This window comes from Ceratotherium simum, chromosome 2, assembly GCF_057802395.1.
Source record: "Ceratotherium simum simum isolate JZ-2026a chromosome 2, ASM5780239v1, whole genome shotgun sequence".
Lineage (NCBI taxonomy): Eukaryota > Metazoa > Chordata > Mammalia > Perissodactyla > Rhinocerotidae > Ceratotherium > Ceratotherium simum.
In genome coordinates this window covers 38,713,112-38,737,930 of record NC_141901.1, presented here as the reverse complement: position 1 = coordinate 38,737,930, position 24,819 = coordinate 38,713,112, and the positions used below count along the sequence as shown (strand labels likewise).

General features: G+C 41.4%; 1 protein-coding gene across 1 annotated transcript; it reads right to left on the bottom strand.

The window, feature by feature from the left end:
- Positions 1-255: 255 nt before the first annotated feature.
- FCRL1 (Fc receptor like 1) lies at positions 256-13,891 on the bottom strand. Its single transcript, XM_087441248.1, has 11 exons — positions 13,861-13,891; positions 9,885-9,905; positions 7,279-7,542; positions 5,809-6,096; positions 5,367-5,645; positions 4,910-5,026; positions 3,625-3,652; positions 2,508-2,590; positions 2,216-2,287; positions 1,592-1,623; positions 256-657 (listed from the first exon to the last, which is right to left on the bottom strand). The coding sequence occupies exons 1-11, from the start codon at positions 13,889-13,891 to the stop codon at positions 586-588; spliced, it is 1,287 nt and encodes a 428-aa protein (XP_087297374.1). The 3' UTR covers positions 256-585.
- Between the last annotated feature and the right edge of the window lie 10,928 nt (positions 13,892-24,819).

Below are 24,819 nucleotides of genomic sequence, written 5' to 3'. Positions count from 1 at the left end.
AAAATTAAGTGTAACCACAGTAACTTTTTATGTAACTTGATTTTAATTCTATTTTGGTAACGGTGACCCCAAATGCACTGAGTCATATTTTATACAGAAACAGTATGATTAAAGTAAGTGGCAGGGCTGGAGTTCTGTACTGTCTGAGCAGAGGAAGCACTTGAACAAAATGATGGACACAGCTCTCTGTATGGAGCAGTCCCACAAAAGCACTAACCTTGGGTCCATGCACTCTAAGAGTCACTGTCCCTCTACCCCAAGATCCACAGTTATTTTTATCCTATCCTGTTTCCTCTTATAAAAAGAGGTTAGAGCACAATTTGACCTATGCCTAAAAGATCCAGTAGGAATCCAGTTCTGGTAACAAAGTCCTTCCCATTTCTGCATTTGTGTTGGTTCTCCTGGGTGAGTTCTTCAGGGCTTGAGCCAACTTCACTTCACAGTAGTTGCAGAAATATTCTCATGGAGGAAAGCACCTGAATGAGGTGTACTGGACAGCTGACTCCCCCAGGATCTCTGAAGAACATATTGGTTCTCAGGCATGGGGTCATGGATGGTTTCCAAAGAGCAGAACCTTCCATAACTTTACATAGCATCTTCATAATCCAAATCTGTATCGTTCGCCTTCTTCAGCCAAGAATATATGGCTGAGGGGTCCTAGAAGCAAAGGCACATGGATAGGAACAGAGCAGAGAAGACAAGAACATGCCTCCCACAGGTTCTCTTCCCCAATCAGCCTGGATGCATCCTATCACAGTGTGCCACACAGCATATAAATTGGAGCCTCTCGGAAGACTCTGACCCTAGGCTAGCATTTTCAAAGGGCTACATTCCACTGGTCAGCTACAGAAGTGCTCCTGATGAGCTGCAAGCTGGTCAAAACTTACAAGGCCTTTTCTCATTCGAATGGGCCATTGTTAGTTCCAGAGGCTGTCATTTTTTAAGGATGTCAAAATTTTGTATTCATAAACTAAATTTAGCATGTCACTGCAGTTGACCAAGGACATGAATTCTGTCCTGAGTCATCTAGCTGCCACACCACACTAGACAAAATCACAAAGCACCTATTGTCCTTGAACACTTGGACAGTTGGAATTCCTGCAATATTCTGAAGGGATTTTTGTATCATCAGTGATGTGTTGAATTGTTCAAGGTTTACAAATTGCTGAGTTTTAATGACACAAATCACTATTGGTTTAGCTTCGTTTAATAGTAATTTAGTTTTCTACAGGTTGTTGGGTTAGCCTTAGAGCACAGTGATATGTGTATGGTTCAACAGTATTTCATGATAAAGATTTTCAAGTAAATAGAACTGTTAGACTAGGCACGCACTACAGTTTAACTGCAAATCATCCATATGTCCATTGCTAAAGTAAATGTATATGTAACTTTCAAAATTTCCTTGTACAGTGACACTTTACTGTTATAACCAAATGTTTTTATCCCTATTATGAGGGGAGATAAGGGAGAAGATAGACCATTGTATCTTTTGTTTTTCCTAAGTGGCCACAATTTTAAAAGTTTGAGAACCAGTCCCCAGAAGAAAGAGAGGAAGAACATGCAGGAAAGAACAATAGGGATTCCAACTTACCTTATCCTCATTACGTGTCCTTGGGGGTTCTACTGTGGAGGAAAAGGTATGGTACATGCTGTCAGATTCCACTTATAAACACCTTCACTAAATTAGCGTTAGTAAAGGCTTCTTCCTCTTCTGTCTATTTCCTATGGATTTAATTCCATTCTGTCTTGCTTTTCTCCCTATCACAAATATGATTCCTGTACTATACAGAGGAAAATTGGCAGCCTGGGGGTGGGAAGGTAAGTAGGTCCCTCCCGGTATTTATACCTCTCAGCAATTTTGGGCCTAGCATGTACGGGATGGGGCAACAGCAGCAACTAGGCAGCTGTGATGGAGTGCTACAGGGAGTACATAGGCCTACTCAGAGAGGGCAGGCAGAAGCCACCATCTCCAATGCTGCCATCTGACTGGGAAGATACGCAGGAGACAAGTTAGCATCAGCACTGGGCTCTCCTGGAGGCAGCTTCCAGTCAAAGGCCAGTCTTCAGATAGGCACAGCAATGCTCATGGTCAGCTCCAAGGGAAGAAGCAACAGTGAGGAAGAACGCTGCCATACTGCCATACACAGCCACTGATTATCCTCTTGGTTCCAGGAAAGGCAAAAGTCAGAGACAAATTCATTCCCTCATGTCTCACCTACTGCTGATTGCAGTTCCTGCTGCATTTGGTACACCAAAGAATAAACCTCATCCCCACTTACAACATTCACTGCAAGAGAAAAAAGGAAGCATCATGACACAGTCCCTTCGTCTTGCCATTGAACTTACTGCATACTTACCACCTATCACAGCTATGAAGACAGATGAGCCACCTATTTGCAGAAGTGGCTGGGGCACAGCAGGGTCAGACTTGCCTAGCAGACATCGCCGCATTGCCCCTTCCTCAGCTTTCTCTACCTACTCTGCCCAGGTCGTTTGGGAAGCCTCACCATTTTGGTATATAGGTTGTTGTTGCACTGGGTCAGGTGAGTTGAGGTAGGTGGGTTGTTGGGGTACAGGGCTGGGAGCGCTCCTGCAAACACAGAAACACATGCTATCTGTCTGGGATAGCATCCCAGATGTCCCAGACATTGCTGACTGGGATTATGAATAAGACACTAAAGGAGAGACGCCTGATAGAAAGTCCTGAGCAGAATACTAATTTACAGGAAAATCAGCAATCAGCACAACTGCATAGTACAAGCCACAGCCCTATACCTGGGCTGAGTAGGGCATTGCAGAGTATCACTAGATTATGTATTTCCTGAGTGTCAAGTCCTTAACTGACTGGCTCACTGTGGTATTGCCCACACCCGGAATAGTTCCATTCACATCATAGGTGCTCAGTAAATACTGAATAAAGAAATACTGATTCACCCCAGATGGAAAACAGGTTGCTAGGCAGAAGAAGCAGCTTGAGGAGAAAACGGTCTTGCTTGTATATGTACCACTGAAAGAAAGCTACCCTGATTTGGAAAAAAAAAATCTGTTTTTTTTGTTGGCATAAACAATAATACACTATAAAAATATATCAGCTAAACATTGGTTATTCCCAGATGGAAGTATTTAAAATATCTTTTCCTCCTCTAAACTTCTAAAGAACTTCATCAACAATTTTTCTTTATGTTTATGCCTCTCTGGCCTGTATTACAGAAATGCATATACATCTTAACTACTCTAAGACTCTCCACGTATTTCCATATTTTCATGTCTTTCAGTACTCAACAGAGTGACTTCCAGGCCCTCAGATATTGGTTAATTGATTGAATGAATGCATGAAACAGGTCAAAGAAATGTAACTTTCTTATTCTGCATATTTAGCGAAGGAGATAAATTAGGAAGAATGATGAATGATTTAAATTAATTACTTTAAAAGAAGATTTAAATTAATTATATAAAAGAAGAGGAATAGCAAGTGAACGTTCAAAGTTATAAGTGGGAGGACTCTGGAGTGGCAGTTTTGGATATAATAAAATATGAAAAAAGCTCATGAGAGAGGTCAATTCAAATTTTTTTAAATAGACTATTCTACATTGTCAGTGAACACAGAAAAAGCAGAGGACTCACCCTGGTGGATCCCTGGCTGAACGTCTTCCTGCAAGTCAAACAAATGAGCGCACATGTCAATGGAGGAACTCTTTCTCAGTGCTTTCATATAGCCCTTGTGCGAGGAATGTTCCTCGTGCCAGCATGTCCATAGCAAGATGCCATTGTGTGCCCAGAGAACATTCTGGTTGTCATTTAGGCAGATCTTTCATTTTGTAGATGAAGAGACTCAGGTCCAGAATAGTTAAGCTAGCTTCCCAAACACAGTTTATACCAGAGCTAAGACATGAATCCACACTTCTGAACTCTTACACCTATTATATTTTTTCCTTTTGGTTTTACAACCACACCACCTAATCTTATCACAACAAGACTTCTCAGAAGCATGCAGTCCCCCATCAACATTATAGATGGGTGAGGTACCCAAAGATGCAGTAAAAGCTTGGAATTTAACTGAGAACTCACATTGTCTTCTCTTGCCCCCATCTTCATCTTGTTCAATGGAGAAAAGGAGACCAAGATTAAACATACAAATAAATATGTAATTACCAATTGTGACAAAGTATGAATCTAAATAACTCGGTACTCTGATGAAAAATAATAGAAGAGAATCGTAGGCAGTGCGGCCAGGTGAAGCCTCTTGGAGAAAACGATGTTTACACTGAAAAGTGAGAAAGATCTAGCATTGAGTAGAATGTGTGGATGTGTCGATGAGCATTTTAGGGAGAAGAAAAACCATGTGACAATACTCTAAGGCAAACAAGAATTAAGGCATTGCGGGGGAGGGCAAAAGTGGTAAAGGGGGGCATTTGTATGGTAATGGATGGAAACTAGACTTTTGGTGGTGAACGTGTTGTAGTGTATATAGAAGTCAAATTATAATGATATACACTTGAAATCTATATGGTGTTGTAAACAAATGTTACGTTAATAAATAGAAAAGAATTGATGCATTGACTTTAACTGGGAGATGGTCAGTATAGCTGAAATTGCTAACTGTACTTCTCCTCCAGCGGCTGATTAGTTATTTTAAATAGAGTTTCATTTTTGCATAAAAATTAAATCACAGAAGCACAAGATATAGGCTGAGCCTCGACTGATAACACATGAAGGATGAAGAACTTTACTAAAAACACCGCACTACTTTAATAGGTGCCATTCTCATGCTGGGGGTTGTGAGCAGATCTGTAGGTAGAGTGGGTAACAGGATATATTCATCATTTACAGTATACTTGTCACAAATCTAGCCTATTTCAGTGAAAACAAAGGTCATAGTAACAAAATACCAATCCCAATAAATACTAACCGATTTTTCTCTTGAGCCAGCAGCAAAATAATAGGGCGATAGTGGTGGGACAAAGGATGCCAAGTAGCCCCTCAATGACTCCTGAAGTTAGAAGCTCTTTTCTGTCCTCTGTAGGCACTGAGGGGAAAGATCTGTACATGAGCTCCCAAGGAGAAGGGTTAGGGTTTGGAGAGCAGACATCTTGAGTGTGGGTTGAGGCCAAGGTCTGCTCTTCCCAGAGGGAGGGATGGGATGGGATTTATTTATCTAGACACTTGCATCTTATCACATGGATTAAAGAAGGGAGGCACCCAGCCTTCATGTCCTCCATGCCCCAGATACACCTCCCGGAACAGTACCACCCCCTGAAGCCTCATCTTTGGTAGCACACTACCAAAAACATTTTGGGTCAGCAAAACTCTCCCAGGATACTAGACAAGAGATATTAACCAAGACAGTTCCATAGCCTGAGCTATACCTGTGATGTTGAGTGGCACCACCTCACTGCGCTGGGCCCCCAGGCCATTGTTGGCCTCGCAGGAGTAGTTTCCAGAGTGTTCTGCTGTCAGAGAGAGGTTGAAGGACACTCCTCCTCCAGAAGAAGCCGAGCTGCTCCCCAGGGTGACATCTTCATGATAAAACTTGTACAAGATCGGGGGAGAGCCTCTCTGGGCCTCACAGTGAAGCTCCACCACGTCTCCCACAACAGCCTGGGCCCTGGGAGCCCTGAGGGTGAGGACAGGGCGAGACACTGGAACTGACAGAGATAGTGGACTGTCAGAGAGGGTCTCTGATGATGTGACAGACTCATAATCCCTGCCCACAGAGGCTCAGCCCCATTGAACTTCCTCAGGGTGCCCCAGGAGAACATGGAACCCAGTTTGCGACCTGCTGGCTGAGCTGAAGGTAGTGGAACTTACTTCTGACAGTGATTCTCACTAGCCCACTGAGACTGGGGCCATAGCCATTGTCAGCTGCACAGTAATATTGCTCAGCATCACTCTCCGTCACCGTAGGGATCTCAAACTTCGCTGTCAGTGAACGCCGAGTCTTTGTTTCCAGGTTTAAACCCAGGGCCCCTTTGTACCAGAAGAAAGTGATGTCTCCTGTGCCCCCAGCAACCAAGCAGACAAGAATCAGCTTCTCTCCCTCCATCACATGTCCCCCTGGAGGTTGTATCTCCAAGCTCACATTACTGACAGGAACTCCTGCAGGAACACAAGATGACATAGGAGGGCCCTGAGTAGGGAGAGTTTCAGGGACCTAGAGTAGGCGTGACAGTCCCAAAAGCAAAGGCCTCAGATAAAGTCAATAATCTATATAGTTTAATGGCAGGGGTGAGGTGCGGCAGAGGGGAGTTCTGCTGATGTGGAATTGGTATTGGTTGGGTTGATAGTGGTAGGGTAAGAAAGATACCATAATATTACTATAGAGGATGCAGCATCACCTCCCTGCCTAGGACAATGTGATTCCCAGAACCCTGATCTCTCAAACTCATTTTTCAAGGCACGGTAGTATAATGGTTACAAGTCCAGTTTACAAATCAAACTGCCTGGGTTTGAATGCTGGTTCCAACTCTTACTACGTGTGCTTGATCAAATTACTGAACTTCTCTGAGACTCAATTTCCCATCTGTAAAATGGAAATGATAATGGCAGTTATCTCCTATAGTTGTGAAGGTTCAGTTGAACAACATGTGTGAAGCTCCAGAACAGGGCCTGCAGCATATGAACTGTCCAGTGGTTTCTTTGTGGTGGTCCAAGTTCACCAGTGTTGAGTTTTGAGTGAGTCTGGGAAAGCCCAGCCTTCTAGAAGCATTAGACATTTGCTTTATGGCACAATGGATACATCTTTGTCTGAGAAGGGGAGAGGATGTCAGAAGTGGCAACACTGACATGGAATAACATGGTTCAGAATCACAAAACTCCTTTTTTTCTTTTTACCTTTCAAAATCAGTTCCCAACTTCTCCTCCCTAAGCCCCTCCCCACAAAGCCTTCTCTTACCACCTCAGTCAGATTTCCCCCTTCTCTGGGGTTTCTATTAATAGTCAACCCTACACACCACATATTTCGCCCTAGTTGTTTAGGGTGCCAGTTGAGCCTCAGCTTCTCGTAACCAGGGACCATGTATTATGCAGCTATTTCCCCCACACTCTCCAGCACAGTGAAGACACATAGTAAGGGTTTCCTAAACATTCTTCTGTTTGCTTGAATGGGAACAGCAAGGATAAGGGAAGATCCCTTAAGGACTCCGATAAAGAGAGAAGCTCAGATATATCCTTCAAACAACTCCTATTCCTTCAGGAGCAGAATAAAACAGTCAGGGAAGACCGGCCTTGTGCCTCTGCCCTTCTCAGCCCACCCCAGGAAAGGGCCCCACTGGCACTCACTCTGCACGTCTATCTGGATACTCTGGCTCCATATCGCTTTGGATGATGCTGTCTTTGCTCCACACCAGTAGGACCCTGAGTTTTCCTTCCACATGGTGGCGATCTGGAACTCCGGGAAGCTGTTCCAGCCCTGCCCCAGGGTCTGACCATCTTTAAAGAAGCAGAACTGGGCGTCTGACTTCAGTGGAGCATGCTGGATCTTACAAGTCAGAGTCATTGAGTTCCCCTCTATGGGCTGAGAAGGGCTGGCTCTCAGAAACACCACTAGAGAAAAGGATTAAACACATATTACAGGGCAACGGGGGTCAGAGTTTCTGGTAAGAGGCACTTTGTGTTCTCAGCATTTAAGACAAGACTCAAAGAACCAGTTGTTTGGACACACAGACCACCCCTCATATTGTCCCCTGAAGTGGCCCCTGGGCTTTTCTTCGCCGTCTGCTCACCCCCAGCACATCCTGCCCCTGTACAGCATCACCTCCTTCCACAAGGCAACTCTTACCTTTGACTTGGTTCTTAGTCTTTGTAGTTTTATCCATGAACTAAAAAGACCTTTTTTGGAGACAGTGCAGGGTTATTGATGACTGTCACTGGGGTTAGCCTTGGAGATGACGATGCTTGAAGTTTTAGGAAAAGTGAATATATTTCACTCATCCTTGTTGTAGGCTATATTGATTATTTTCTTCTGTTCCCTTTCCTCTGACATCTCAGACCCACACTATCTTTTTCAAAAACAGAACATGAGAACCAGAGGATCGATCAGTCTGGGAAAGACTTAGAGAAACTCAATTTCTTCTTTATTATTTCTCGCCTGTACCTATTACTGCTATTCCTAATGGAAGGACCAGGCATGCACTTGCCTGGAAATGCCCTGCATGCACACATCAGGGACCTCTATACAAAGTTCTGTAGAAGCCATTGTCATAAGGAGCATATTCAATCCACATCTTACACCTCAGGGATGTATCCCTTTTTGGTCATAGGGCTCTTTTCTGTATGAGTTAAAGATGGGTCAAGTTGTGTCCTGCTTTCAACTCATCTCCTTATCTGCCCCAGTAGCAGCAGCCCATGAAACATCAAAGCCCTGGTAGCACTGGCTCCTTGTGCATTTGTCTAGCCACTCTTCAGAGCCTCTGCTGTTTGGGAAATTTTAAGGATTTTCCTAGGAAAAGCCTTTTTCTCTCCACATCAGATGAAAATGCTAAGTGTTCTAGATCGCTGAGAGATGATTTCTGGTCTAATATCTGTAATCTCGAAGACTTCCTATTGGAATGCTTTACCCTGGAACTTTTCAAAAGTAAATTCAACCATGGTAACATGGTTGCTCTGTGCTCTGTGCTGAGCCATGGAATACCCTGTACATCAGAGTTACTGTCTCTCCTTGGAAAACTGTAGTCCCCAGAGGACCTAGAGGCAGAAGTCCCCAGAGGACCTCCTCAGCTTTGGTGGCTGAGCAAAGAAAGGAATAAAATATGCATTAGGCACCTGTAACCAACTCTTCTGAATGAGGTTGGGGTGGGGTTGAAGTAGGACACTGGAAAGGGTAGTTTGTAAGGGTCTGGAGCTTGGTCCTGCAGCCCAGAGTTTGTTTCACATAATTCTCAGCCACAGAGACTATCTGGAAAATTCCTGGTGACAGAAGCTTTGTTTCTTCATCCTGGATGTGGCTTTGGATTTCTGCTTAGGCTAGGATTGGACACATGCAATTATGAGGTAAAAGCTGGGCCAGGTACAATGCATCATGGCATTAACACAAGGCATGAGTTAGAGTTGGGCAAACATCGGGTAAGGAACCCAGAAGGCTGAGTTGATTCTAAATATCTCTAGTCATGGGAATTCCTAATCCTGTGTTCCCTAGTTGCACATGCAGCCTGTGTTCTTGAGGTGGAAGGATAACCTCTTTTAACCCTGTGGTTGGTATGTACAAGAAAGCAGCTCTGCCATAGACTAGATTTAAACACGCTTTAGTGAAAGATTCCTTGTGGGGGAAAATTTCCTCCTCTCTTCATCTGGTAAAAGTAAAACTTTAAATCAGGATCAGAGCAATGAAGTAAGTTTGCAGAAACCAGAGTCGGAGAGAGAGAAATTGCACCGGGGTAATAGTTGTGGCTGCAGAGCAGGGCTGAAAACAGGAAGGAGGCAGCAGTACCACTTTGTTTTGCACATGGCCCGAGGATAGAGTGTCATGTTCTCCATGGATGTGTGACTTCAGCATTTCCTCCATCACTCCTGGTGGAGTACCCAGCTGGGGAATAAGCAGGACCCTGGGAGCCCCTGGGGCTGGGAGGGCAGAGATGCTTCTAATGTCAATCTTCGACACCCCCTGACTTCCTTGTGCAAACAGTATCTTCCTCCCTAAGCTGGGATTTCCCAGAAAAAGGACTGTGGTTTTGAGAAGGTCAGAGCAAAAGTGCCCCTGAGCTGAGCAGGCATGTGTCAGGTACAGAAACTGGTGTGAACACAAGCAGCTCGGGCCCAAGGGAGCTGCTGTCATTTGTATATCTCAGGGGCTGTCACCAGACGTCAGACAGCCATCCACAGGCCTCTTGCATTAGCTCAAGTGACAAGATACCCACTGACCATGAAGAAGAAAGGGAAGTGCAACTCACCAGTTGGTTCACAGAGTGGAGCTAGGAGAGAATTCAGCAGATATCAGTACAGAGCAGCAAATCCCAAATGTACACAAAGTTTAACATCCCCAAGAGCTTTCCCAACAACACATCTGCCTTCCCCCATGCCATCCCCACGTCTCTCCCTTCCTCTCTCCATTACTCTTTCTCTCTCTTTCCTTCTCTTCTACTCTTCTTCCCTCCCTCTCTCCTTATTTTCCTCTCCCTTCCTTCTTTCTCTCTGTTCTTTTTCCCACATTCCACATCACCCACAAAACATCTGCCCACAAAACAACACATAATTCATCTTTATCATCAGAAAGGGATTTCCAATAACTTCTCTAACTTATGGTTAGGAGGTGGTGCCTTTGTTCTATAACAACCTGGCAGCTCCCTTCTCCACGTCCCTGATTGCCATCCCCTCATCTCGAAAGTCTTGATGATCCAGCACTAGACTGGCTGACTCATGGTAACGACAGTCAGGCAAGGAGAGTGGAAGGGCTGGTGCTCAAGACATGATGCCCCTTTATTTACCAACTTCAGATCAGAGGAGGCTTAGTTCCAGAGAATGAATTCAGATTCCTCTAATGATTCTCTTAACTCTCAAGGATTTGACTATAATATTATGGCATAATGATCAAGAATGGAAAAATCTGGGGAAAATGGAGAGTCTGCAGCCAGATGGCATAGATTTGAATCTTGGCTCTCCCTCTTCCAAGCTGTGTTACCCTAGGAAAAACACTTCATCTCCCTGTGCTTTAGTTTCCTTTTCTCTAAAATGGAGATAATTATAGACCTACCTCACAGAGTTTTTGTGAGGATTAAATAAATTGATATCCATAAAATGTTTAGAATAGTGCCTGGAATTTATTTAGCATTCACTAAATATTATCTCACTGTTATTATCTAGTCTATCCCATTTTTAGTCTGAAACGCCTGTTTTCCTTTAGGTTAAATGCTTATTTGAATAATTATTTCCTCAGGTAGGAGAAGGGAATCAATGGTGGCTAGCTAAAATGTGAAAATCACATTTTATTTATTCATCCATACAACAAATAATTTTGGGTGCTTACTATACACCAGACATTATACTTGGCACTGGGGTTACAAGAGTAAATATGAATGGCAGTCTTGCTGTCAAGTAATTTACATTATAGTGGTAGAAAGCCAATTAAAAAATAAATATATAACATGGTTTCAGAGAGTTATCAGTGCTATAAGAAAAATAAAGCAGCGAAATAAGTTACAGAGTATCTTAGGATGGTCTTGACTGTTTAGATAGATGTCAATTGAGTAGAAACCTGAATGCAATTAGAGAGCAACCCTTCTGAATATTTAAGAAAGAGCATCCCTGGCAGAGAAATAGCAAATGCAAAGACCCTGAGAAGGAATGAGCTTGTCCAAGGAGGAATGAGAAGGCAAGTGTACCTGGAACTGACTAGGTAGGGGGACAGTGGTAGATATTGGTGTGTTCGAAGTAGTCAGGAGCCAGTCATGGAGAGCTTTGCAGAATTGGTAACAGTTTTGGATTTTATTTGAGATGTGATGGGGAGATATGGACAGTTCTGACTTAATTTACATTGATAAAATCACTCTTACACTATGAGAAGAAAAGACGATAGTCATGCAAGAGAAGCAGGGAGAACATTAACAGGAATTTAGTCTGGAAGAGTGAGGATGATGGCTCAGGTTAGGCAGTACTGGTGGTGTGAAGTGCCAGATTTCAGTATAAATTTTGAAAGTAGAATCCATAAGAATTACTTATGGATTGGATATAAAGTATAAAATAAAGAGAGGAATTAAGTATGATTCTTAGATTTTTGGCTACAGCAACTGGAAGAATGGTGGTGACATTTATGGAAATGAAGCTGTGATGGGGAAAAGTAGCTTAAGTTTTGTGGTAGTGGTGGTACACATGGAAGATCAAAAGATATGTTTGGACATGTTGAATTTAAGATATCTATTAGACAGCTGAATAGCAGTTGAATCTCTGAAAGGTGTTCAAAGGAGAGATCAAAGCTGGAGAAAAGCTTGAGTTTAAGCAGTTTAAGCTTAAAGCGGCACATAAGGTAACTAAACTGTACAGCTTGGGAAAGTGATTATGGATGGAGAAGAGAAGTCTAGGTACCAACCTTGGGAAAGTCAAACATTTTGAGGTCAGAAAAGCAGCAGGTATTGAGTTAGAAAGAAAATAAGCAGAATATGGTATTCCAAAGCCAAGTGAAAAAGCATTTCCAGAAGAGGGACTGGTTGTGTCAAATACTCCTGAGAGGCTGAAGAAAATAAGAAATGAAAATTGAATCCTGGATGAGGCAACATGGAAGTGGTTGATGGTATTAGCGAAAGCAGCTTCAATGGAGTGGTGGGAATGAAAGACTGAATGAAGTGGGTTCAAGGAAGGATGAGGAAGAACTATAAGGACCTAGAACAGTTTAGCAGTTGCCAAGGGTTAGGAATGGGGGAGAAGCTGACTATAAAGAAATTGAGGGCATGAGGAAGTGTTTGAAGTGATGTAAATGCTCTGTATTTTGAGTGTGTTAGTGGTCACATGACCCTAAATATTTGTCAAAATCATAGATGGTATATCAAAAAAGTGAATCCTACTATCATTAAGTTAAAAATGAATTTAAAAAAGAAAAAGTGGAATTAGATGAAGTAAATGTAGCAACTCACTGAAAATTTTATAAAAGGAGATAAGAGAAATGGTGCAGCAAATGGGGAGAACACTACGTCACATTTCTATTATTTTAAGATAAAAGATATTGTAGCATGTTTGTATATTTAGGGAATAACCCAGAATGGAGAAAACTTTTGGTGATGGAGCGAAGTTTTTGAGAAAGCAAGAGTCTGGGACCCAATGTACAACTGGAGCGTTCTGTCTTTGATAGGATGAATGACAATATATTCATGATAGGATGAAGGACAATATATTCATGATAGGGAGAGAAAAGGCAGAGTGTGTGGATGCAAAGATAGGCAGGTTGAGAGGCATGGCAGTAGGAAAGTGAGGCAATTTTCTTCTGATCACTTTTATTTTCTCAGTGAAATAGGAAGCAAGATTATAAATTGAGAGTAAGAAGGGAGAAGTTTGAGGAGAAAAAAGAAGGTATGAAATAGTGGTCACCAAGAATGGAAGAGCATTGACTATGAAAGTGTGGGAGGATTGCCTGGCACTGCTGATGGTCACCTGAGATTTGTGGTCCTACATTTAATGGGAGATAAGTCAACAGGATTGGGCCTTTTGTTTTAAAGTCACATTCAGCTGCTTAGGCACGGGTGTGAAGCACGCAGAAGAGTGTGTTAATCAGAAGAGTGCTATGGGGGAAGAGCGATGAAGGTGTATCCAAGGGAGTATTTTGATGGACTACAGGATCTAAGCTGAATGCTGTGACAAGTGAGGACACGGAGTGTAGTAATTGGCGATGGAAAAGTAATCCTGGGGAGTTGAAGACGTGTTGGAGATGGAGTGTTAGAGAAAGTAAGCTGGAAATACAATGTAGTTGTGGGTGGGAGGGCACAGTGGGGATGCTGAAAACAAAGATTTTGAAAGTGGAGCAGTTGTTAGTGATGATAAATTCTAAGGTTAGACAGTAGGACTAGGGAAGTCAAGAAGGGATAAAGGGAAATAATGCTGATAGTAGGAAGGGCAAGGAACTAAGAGGGAAATTTGTGGTATGAATTATCTCTGTGACTATTGAAAACACCAAGAACAAAGACAGAATTAATATTGGAAAGAAAGACAGACAGTGAACACTTCCTATGACAGAAAATCTGAAGTGGAAGTTTTCTTCAAAAATTTGGCTTTCCAGTATTTCCCACTTTCTGCCTGACTCTGAGCCCTCAGTTAGAAATAGAGATATCAGCATCCCTGAGCATCACCAGGCAGAAACTTAGTCCTGAGGAGTCCCACAGCTCTTCAGGAGGCAGGGCCCCAGTGGTTGGAATCCCATACCCTGCTCTGAGTTGTCCTACTCACCGCAGATCAACAGCAAGAGCCTCAGCAGCATGAGGACCAGGTGGGGCACTGCAACTGGAGATGTTCTCTCATTGAAAAAAGAATTCACCTCGTAGTCAAGAGGTGGTGGCTTGTCAGATATTTGAGGAAGTCAGGGTCAGAAGTCACTCTGCTGCACAAGTTTACAGAAATAGAAAAAGGAACAAGAGCCTTCAGATGACCCGTCTCTATTTCCTGTCCTGTGGAGGCTGAAAAATAAAAAGTGCTCCATTTTATAGTCTGGTTCAATTTCCACAACTTGAAGGAAATACATCAGGTCCTTCTTCAAGAACTGAGCTTCTTGAAGGAAGTTTCCCAAAGGCAGTTTCTGACTTTGATGAGAGTGGTATCAGGCTAGTCCTGCTGAAATTCAAATGGCATACTTTTCATATTTGATAGGGATGTCTCCTGGACTATGTCAAACAACACATTCTTTTGTTTCTCAGCAGCCTCTATTGTAGTCACACTATGCAAACATGCCATTAAGCCAGGGATTGATGAGCTGCCACCCAGGTTATGTGTAGTGTCTGAGAGTTGTTGCATATGATGATTTGTACACAGTCAAGCTCTTCGTGAGATACTAGCTTCTGTATTTAAAGTTTCACAGAATACCAATAAGTGAGCATGAAATGGCTGAAAAACAAAATCGCAGGAAATCACAGTCTGGCGGCGGTTTGAAAATTAAATACAGGAAATAGGCATATGCAAATTGGCTTCTGGGCATTTGGAGAGAGTTCACTATTATTACTAACCCTGGCATTTGTGATGTTACTTCTGCCTTCACCCAAAATCAGGATATTTGTAATCTCTCCCATTGCTTCCTTTAGCACATTGGGACTACCTGTTTTTGGCCCTTGAAGTCTATATGTAATTCAGATTACGAATTAGAGGAGAATAAGCTATCTTAATTTTCAGCATTTTTTAAATCTTTGAGTATCTGATATCAAAAAGAACCAGATAATGTGTGAAAGCTAAGTTTTAGGCAACATGGGAAGATGCTATTCAGTAATGACATCCAAGTCCAGATATCAAGTCTGAAGAGGAAGACTGACAAAAGAAACAAGTGATCAGTGATGTGCAAAACTGGAGGGAAGAGGGAGCACTGTTGGGAACCAGGCAGAAAATTCAATAAGAAATGTGGAGCCTCTAAACCCAGGGTTTTGCATACACTGTGCTGCCTGCACAATTTCTTCAGATTAAAATATCTCTCCTCTCCTTCCCTATGGGTTTAAAGGCTCTACATTTTTTATTAAGCTCTCACATTTTTATTTTGACAACATAATAAATGATACATCCATGCTAAGAAATGTAACACGTATATTACTTATGAAATACTGTGATGAAATAAAAAACCATGAACCTATCCACCAAGGTTCTAACGAGGTAAATGGGGATAGGATCTGATTCAGGAGGCAGTGAGTGAAAGGGAACACCACTGGGGAGGAGAGAAATGTGAAAAGAATTTTGTCACTGGGGTCCAAAATCAGGTTAAGAATTTTCATAAGATAATGCATCTGGAACTTCTACTGGGAAATCAGCACCTTTTGCTCCATGGAGTAGTAACGAAGGCACAGAGGTGATCTGAACTCAGAAGCAAGAGTTTAGAGAAAGAAATACCATAGCATAATGCAGAGGAAAAAGATTTACAATGCTTCCTGGCCATATCTAACAAGCTGGGGCTTGCCTTCTGTAGGGGAAGCTAATATGGTTAATTTTATGTGTCAATTTTATGGTGCCCAGATAAGTGGTCAAAAGGAGGAAGCTTTATTCTCATATATTAGGAATGAAGAAAATGTGGCCTGCAGAATAAAAGAAACTTGTTTCAAGTCACCGTAATAGATTGGATTACGGCTTCCAACTATTGGCTGCCTTCTTAGAATTATACGTACTTTCTCATTATCAGGTGACTTGCTCAAGTATCTTTTGGGAGGAGGGGATGTTCCTGATTCCCTGGCTTTTGGCTTGGCTATGTGATATGTTTTGGCCAGTGGGATTTAAGTGTACAAGGTATTTGCTGCATCTGCAGACACTTAATTGCAGTTGCATGGTTTGGCTTGGCTGCTCCTTCAAACCACTTCCCAGAATGAGAAGGCAGAGGAAACTTGATTGCAGCCCACAACCTAGAGTCAAGTCCAGCTGAGGCCAGCTGAGCCCACCAAAACCTCAATTGACCTACAGCCCTCAATTAGCCTGGGCAAGAAATAAAAGTTTACATTGTAAGCCATGAGATATTGATGTGGTTTGTTACCACAGCAAAAGCTAATACAGTTACACATAGGTTTGTGGCTGGGTACTAACATGCATTATCACTTTGATTTCACCTTCAAATTAATATTACTCATTTATTTATTTGATCTCTGCTATACAGTGTTAGGAGTACATATCCTCTGCTCCTTATGTTTCCATAAAAGGGAGAGATTTTCTATCCATACCTCAGGAAGAAAATTATCAAGAAGATGTGACTTATTTAGGAGAAGCAACTAAGCATGCTTGGCTTGGTGCCACCTGGGTTCTCTCTTTGAGCTTCCAGGCCTCAGCATTCTCTAATCTGCCATCAGCCATACAACAGGTGTCTGCCCCTGCTGCAGAGGCTCATGATTGTCCAGAAGCCTGTGGCCGGGATGGTAAATCTGCCTAGTATAGTGGTGAGTTATAAGAGAACCCACTTTGGTCACACAGCTAAGCCACTTCCTCCAAAGTAACTTTTATTGATGAGAAAGCTGACGTTTGATCCCTTCTGCATGACTCCTGTTACTCTCAATTTGTTCCAAACTTGGATGAGTAAGAAAAGGGTGTTACCTGTTGGTCTCTGAAGATGGCAGTATGTACCATGCACTATACAACATGTTGAGTATAAAGACATAAAAAACACGTGTCCCTTAAGTGCCAAGAATTCACAGTACAGTAGAGAAGAAAGATGTATAAGCAAACAAAACACAGGAAGGTGTGATAAGCATAATGACTGAAATGGTAAAAGTACAGAAGTAACATAGGGGAGAATCTAATTGAATTTATATTAGGAAAGGAGAAGGGGTATGGGAATTAAGCAAGGCTTTCCAGAGCTGTGATGTCTGAGCTGACTTTCCAAGGATGAATAGGAGTTCAGCTAGCCGTCTAGGTATGGAAGAACATTTTTAAACAGAGCAAAGAGAGCATACAAAATCATAAAGTCATGAAATAGTGAGACATTTTGCCAAGATATTTGTAGTTTGATGTGGTTGGGACAAAATATGAGGAAGTACTGACATGGAATGAGGCTGAAGAGACAAAGATAGAGGATAAATCATTAAAGGCTTTATACGCTCTACTGAGAATTTGGGAATGGACACTTCAGATGGTGAGTTGGGCCAGGTGGGGCTGTGATGGGCTGGAGGAAGCCTTCCCCATCTAAGGGAGGAGTTGCTACTCTGTTTCAGTTGGTCATTGCCATGAGGTTAAAAGGACATGTTGCCAGATCACCTGATTGCTCAAGGAAACCAGAATTTCATGTAAAATCTACTAATTTTTAAATGTTTGAGACTAATTTTTAAAATTGTTTAAACATAAAGCATTTCTGTTGAGCACCACAGCTTTGTGACCTCTGCTCTAGGTGACCAGGGTGATGGTCAGAGAAAGACACAACTAAACATATAGAAGGTGAATTGGTGAGAGGATGACCTGGACGTGATGAAGATCTGAAGCAGGAATCGGATTGGAGAGTAGTGTACTTAATTGGGGAAATGTTTAAGAGGATGTGCTAATACAATAGCCATTAACCACACGTGGCTTTTGTGTACTTGAAATGCAGCTAGTCCGAATTGAGATGTACTGTAAGTATAAATTACACGCCAGAATTTGAAAACTTAATAAGAAAAAAAAAGAGAATGTAAAGTACCTCATTAATAATTTTTTATATTGATTACATGTTAAATGATAATATTTCAGATATATTGAGTTAAATAAAATATATTGTTAAAATTAATTCCACTTGTTTCTTTTTTACTTTTTTCCGGTGTGGCTACTAAAGAAATTTAAATTATATATGTGGCTCCTATTACATATCTATTGGACAGAGCTGCCCTAGACCATGACTCTCAGCAAGAAGATGCATTCTAACTCTGGCCACAGCTAGTCGGTAGACAACACCTGGACTTGGGCCATTAGACATACCTTTCCCATTATGGCGTGTCAAGCCTCCGTAAGGTGTGATGCCTTCACCTCAGAGTAGAAGAAAAGACACACTAGGAGGGGAAAGCATGAGTTAGAGGAAGAGTGAAAATGAATTATCTAGTTTCCCAAGCATCTCTGAGGAGCATGCTGGACCTGAGATCCTGCATCAGGAGCAAATCATGAGATGAGAACATTCTCACAACTTTCAGAGAATCTTCATGGATCCAAATTGAATTGTGGTCCAATCCTATTGAATACTCACAATCTAGATCATCTTCCCCTCAGAATAGATTACTGAGTAGTCCTGATGAAGAAATACTGAGGTAAAGACCTAAGGAAGGGAGAAAAGGATCATGGGGAGGAAGCAGGCAAGGAATCAGATTCACCTTATCCACATTTTGGATCCTTTGTGTGTTTGCTCTGGAGGGAAAAGAAAGTGTTAAGCTCTGGGCAATAATGTCATACTTTCTATACATCTCCATCTTTTCAAATGCAATTCTCAAGTATTAACCATTCCTTAATGCTAAAATGAACATAAAATTTATTATCCAAACCAGGATACTTTTGAGAGTGAAAGTGCTCACTAAAAATTATTAACAGAAATTAACTGATCCTCAACAGACATCAACCAATACTGTCCCAGGCAAACTGGGAGCAATTCTCTTTAATTTCAGCAATTCGAAAAGCCTTCCTGCTAAACTAATATTTTCAAAGATTTTCCCTCTCTGTCATCAGATAACCAGGGATTACCTCCAACGTTTTCCTTCCTACTTTTCTGACCTTGACAGGGCTCCCCTCCTGTGTCCCTGGGATAACTACTTGTGGATAAGTCTTGTCACTACTAGAGATAAGATTTATCAGGTCCCAATTCATGCAGAGTTTCTCAAAGAGACAGAGTCCAGCAGAAAGGCGACTTGGATACTGCAGTTTCCCTTTCTCCTCCTCTGGAGGGTTAACAAGGCAGAGTCTCTTTCCAGGCTGTCACTGAACATCATCTACAATGAGAGCTTGGAATACGAGCATCCACCAACACAGTAGGGATGATGGTATCACTTGGGTCTGCTGAGTCAGTCAAGAGTAGGTACCACTTCAGATATTGCTTAGAAAGAGGCTGAGAGAGCAGCCTGGACAGGAAATAGTTGGAGGGATATCACCTTCTGACTGTTCAAGAGATGTCATGGACATGAGCATGCACTGAAGACTAATATTTCTGGGATGCACAGCCACCTGCACAGTTGGCACCAGCTCTGAAATGCACAGCAGATACAAATCAGAGTCAGAACTATTTTCCAGTACTCACCTTATTCTGGTAGATGCTCTAGACTTGGGAATAAACCATGTCTTCAACAAATGAATTTTCTAAAAGAGATGATAATTTCTCACGGGGGCTTATATGAAAGACTTTTCTTCTAATCTGTCTGTTAGATATTTACCATCCCAGACACAATATTGAGTCACTTATATACTGGAAGTATATTGACCTCAGAATACCTGGGACAGAAAGAAATGTCCCTTGGTCCACAGCTCATGGTTCCTTTCTACAAGCCCTTCTTGCCTGGCCTCACCTTGGTTCCTGCCCAACAAAGACTTCACAGCATTAACTTCACACACTTGCTGCAGCTCTGTTGGGGTGGTTGATTGCACACAGTAGGCTCTTGAGAGCCTGGGCTGCAAATCCCCCTGTGAAACAGAAAATCCCCTAATATTCTCTGGGACAGTGAATGAGACAAGGAGAGAGCCAGACCTGAGAGATAGGGTGGAGGGTAGAAAATCCATTATTTATGGATTATGTTCCCCTAAACTCATGCAAAGGCAGTTTTAGAGAAAACATTAAGGGGGAGAAAAATGACCAAGACAGACCTCAACCTGAAGTATTTGGGTACACAGCATAAGGCAGCGCCAGAGGACAATAGTCACTTATTTGCAAAGTCCCATAGGTAGAGTAGCTAAAAGTGTCATCATTACAGCCAGTTCTTTTATCACTAGCTTTATTACCCCTTCCTCAATTTCATTCCCTTCTCAAACCATTCACATTTGGCTTCTGCCTCAACCACTCCACTGAATAACTCAAATTAACCTTCCATGGCAGAAGGAAGGAAGGGAGAAGTAAATGGAAGAAAGAGGGTGATAAATTCCACAAAACCAGGGAAGTGGGTGGCTCTGACTTCTATATGAGGCAGCAACTTGTGTCCTATGCCCTTGCAATGCCCTAGGAAGATAGCAGAACCTCGAAGGGGAGTATTTCTGTTTTGCATCTATGGACAGTGGACCCCATGATGTAGAACCCAGTAGTGAATTCTCAGTCATCTTATTTGACCTATCAGCACAGTTAATTTATGTCTCCTTCTTGAAACACTTTCTTCAATTGGCTTCCAAGATACCACAGGCTCATGTTTACTCCTACTTCACTGTGTCCTACATGTGTGGTGGATAGTTCTTGTACACATTGACAGCTTTCCATCTCAAGTGCACATATTTCTTGACTTTTCTACCTATGGCTTTCACTGGTTCTCAGGAGGTTGCTCAAATCTGTATACAGGATTTAACACCAACAGGAACAACTTCAATCCAATAGGATATAGGAGTTAGTAGATAAATACCCCAGCTTCCCCATCCCTTGGGGAGACAATTGTGAAGTGGTTTCTACACAGTTCCTTAGAAGACTCCCAGTGGGATGGAGACCCAGTTGCCCATAGCAGTAACCAGCTCATTAGTAATCACTTTGATGAATTATCTCCCTTTCCCACTTATTTTCTTCAATCCCTCACAAGTGTTTCCTGGGATTACCATCCAGTTGAAAATCTTCACATAAATCCTTGTTTCAGGGGAATTCAAGCTAAATGTTGTGGTGCCCTGAGGTTCAGTTCTTGAATCTCATCTCTTTTTTCAGTCCTCACTCATTTTCTTGTGACTGAAGTCCTCCAGTCTCATGTTTTTAAATACCTTGTGTATGCAATGATTTCCCAGATTATGTCTGAAGCCCAGACCTCTCCCCTAAATTTTTACTCAACATCTCCACATGGAAATATAAAAGGCATCTTAGACTCAAAACAACCAAAACAAAACTCCTGATAGCTCCTCTCCCCCAAAACCTATTCCTCTGGACAACTTCCCCAGGCTCAGCAAATTTGGTTTGTTTGAGGAAAGCCCACATGGCTGGAATGTGCTGTTAGATGAAAAGAATAGCATGAAATGAGATTGGAAGTTTAAATGGGGGCCAGATCATGCACAGCCATTCAGGACAAAAAAGAAGTATGCATTTAAATTATGTGCAATGGGAAGCTCTCAAAGGCCTTTAAACAGGGTTATGAACTGATATAAGTTACATTTTGAAAGAGAAATGAGCCTTTAAGAATGATTGAAAGTTCACCAGGTAGAAAAGTCGAAGAAGAGTGTTTCCAACATAAGAAGCAGAACGTATGATTGGCTGTCAGAGTTGCCTATCTTCTATAACCACTTTCATTGATCTTTAATTAATCTGGAGTTTTTTTAAGATTTTTTTCAAATTTATTGAGATATAACTGACATACAACATTGTGCAAGTTAAAGGTGTACAATGTAATGATTTGATACATGTATATATTATGAAATGATTACCACAATAAGGTTAATTAATACATCCATCGCCTCACTTAATTACCATTTTTTTAATGTGGTAAGAACTTTTAAAATCTACTCTCTTAGAAACTTTTAAGTATACAATATAGTATTGTTAACTACAGTCACCATGCTGTACATTATATCCCCAGAACTTATTGATCTTATACCTGGAAGTTTGTACCCTTTAAGTACCTTCATCTATTCTCCTCATCCCCTCCCATGCCTGGAAACCACCAATCTACTCCCTGTTTCTATGAGTTCATCTTTTTTAGGCTTCACATATAAGTGAGAACATACAGTATTTGTCTTTCCGTCTGACTTATTTCACTTAGCATAATGCCCTCAAAGTCCATCCATGTTGCTGCAAATGGTAGGGTTTCTTTTTTTATAGCTAAATAATATTCCATTTTGTGTATATATTTGTATATATACGTATCTCACATTTTTTAGTAATAATCGGTTAGTGGATGCTTCAGTTGTTTCCTTGTCTTAGTTGTTGTAAATAATGCTGCAATGAACATGGAGGTACAGATGTCTCTTTAAGATAGTGATTTCAGTTTCGTTGGAGACACACCTAGAAGAAGAATTGCTGGATCATATGGTAGCTCTATTTTTATTTTCCTTGAGGAACCTCCACACTGTTTTCCATAGTAGCTGTACCAATTTACTTTCCAACCATCAGTGTACAAGAGTTCCTTTTTCTCCACACCCTCGCCAGCACTTGTTATTTCTTGTATTTTTGATAATAGCCGTTCAACAAATGTGAGGTGATATCTCATTGTGGTTTTGATTTGCATTTCCTTGATGATTAGTGGTGTGGAGCATCTTTTCATGAGCCTGTTGGTAATTTGCATATGTTCTTTGGAAAAACATCTATTTGGATCCTTTGCCCATTTTTAATTGGATTATTGTGTTTTTTGCTATTGAGTTGTATAAATTCTTTATACATTTTGTGTATCAGTCCCCTATCAGATATATAGTTTGCAGATATTTTCTTCCATTCCATAGGTTGTCTTTTCATTTTGTTGATTATTCCTTTTGCTGTGCAGAAGTTCCTAGCCTTGTGTAGGCCTACCTGCTTATTTTTGCTTTTGTTGCTTGTGCTTTGTGCTTTTGGTATCATATACAAAAATTTATTGCTAAAACTACTGTCAAGAAGATTTTCCCCCATGTTTTCTTCTAGGAGTTTTACACTTTCAGGTCTTAAGTTCAAGTCTTTCATTCATTTTGAGTTGATTTTTGCATGTAGTGTAAGATAGAGGTCCAGTTTCATTATTTTGCATGTGAATACCCAGTTTTCCAACACCAATTATTGAAGAGACTATCCTTTCTGCTTTGGGTAGTCTTGGCCCCTTTGTCAACTATTATTTGATCGAATATGCATGGATTTATTTTTGAGTTCTTGATTCTACTCCACTGGTCTTTTTTTTTTTTTTTATGCCAGTACTATACTGTTTTGATTACAATAGCTCAGTAATATAGTTTTAAATCAGTAAGTGTGATGCCTCCAGCTTTGTTCTTCTTTCTCAAGATTTTCTTTTCTTGTGGTGTCCTTTTCTGCGTTTAGTGTCTGGGTAATGCTGGCCTCATAAAATGAGGAGTGTTCCCTCCTCTTCTATATTTTGGATGAGTTTCAGAAGGATTGGAGTTAATTCTTTAAATGTTTGGTAGAATTCACCAGTGAAACCATATGGTCTTGAGAGGTTTTGTCAGGAAGTTTTTGATTATTGATTCAGTCTCCTTATTCATTATTGGTATTTAGATTTTCTATTTCTTCATAATTCAGTCTTGGTATGTTGTATGTTTTGAGGAATTTATCCATTTCTTCTAGGTTGGCCAATTTGTTAGAATATAATTGTTCATAATAGTCTCTTATTATCCTTTGTATTTATGTGTATCAATTGTATTATCCCTTCTTTCAATTATAATTTTCTTTATTTGAGTCCTCTCTCTTTTTTTCTTGCTTAGTCTACATAAAGGTTTGTCAATTTTGTTTATCTTTTCAAAAAACCAACACTCGGTTTTATTAATCTTTTCTATTGTCTTCCTATTTCCTATTTTATTTATTTTTGTTCTACTCTTTGTTATTTTCTTCCTTCTGATAAATTTAGGCTTAGTTTGTTCTCTTTTTTGTCCTTTTTTCTTTTTGCTCCTCTGACTAGATAATTTCAAAGGATCTATCTTTGAGGTCACTGATTCTTTCTTCTACTTGGTCAAGTCTACTATTGAAGCTCTCTATTGAATTATTCAGTGTAGTCATTGTATTTTTCAGCTCTAGGATTTTTTTTTATGGTTTCTATTTCTTTGTTGAAGTTATTTTGTTCATGAATTGTTTTCTTAATTTCATTTAGTTGGCTATCTGTGTGTTTTTGTAGTTCAGTGAACTTCTTTAAGAGGATTGTTCTGAATTCTTTGTCAGACAGTTCATAGATCTCTGTTTCTTTAGAGTCAGTTATTGGGACTTCATTAGATTCCTTCAGTGGTATCATGTTTACCTGATTCTTGTGAACCTTTTATCCTTGCACTGTTATCTGCATATTTGAGTAAGTAGTCCCCTTTTACAGACTTTAAAGGTTCACTTTGGCAGGGAAAGACATTCCTCAGTCAGCTCAGATACTGGATGCGTGAGCTGCTAACATCTGCTAGCAGGTGGGGCTTGCTTCTGGGGTCTCTAGTTGGCAATGCCACTGCCTGTGCTCTGAGATCAGGGAGGTGCCACTGGCTGGGCTCTGCAGTTGGGTGGGTCTGCTGGTTAGGCTTTGCTTTCAAACAGGGCCACTAGGTGGACTCCCTGGTCGAACAGAGCTTCTGGCTGTGCTCCACAATCAGGTCAGGCCACTAACTGGCCTCTACAATCACCTTTGATTGGGCGAGGTCAAGGGCTGTGTTCCTTGGCCTAGAGGTGCCATTGGTTGGACTCTGTGATTAGGCAGGATCACAGGCTGGGCTTTGTAATCAGGTAGGCCACTGGCTGTGCTCTGCTGTTTGGTGAGGTCACTGGTCAAGCTCTCCGGTCAGGCAGGGCCTCCAGCTTTATCCTGCAGTTGGGTGAGGCTGGAGATTGTGCTCTGAAGATGGCAGGGATCACTCTCAGTGCTCCCTGGTCTGGTGGAGCTGCAGGCTATGCTCTGTGATTTAGCTGGGTTACTGTCTGGGCTCTGAGGCTGCCCAGGGTCACTATTTAGGCTCCCT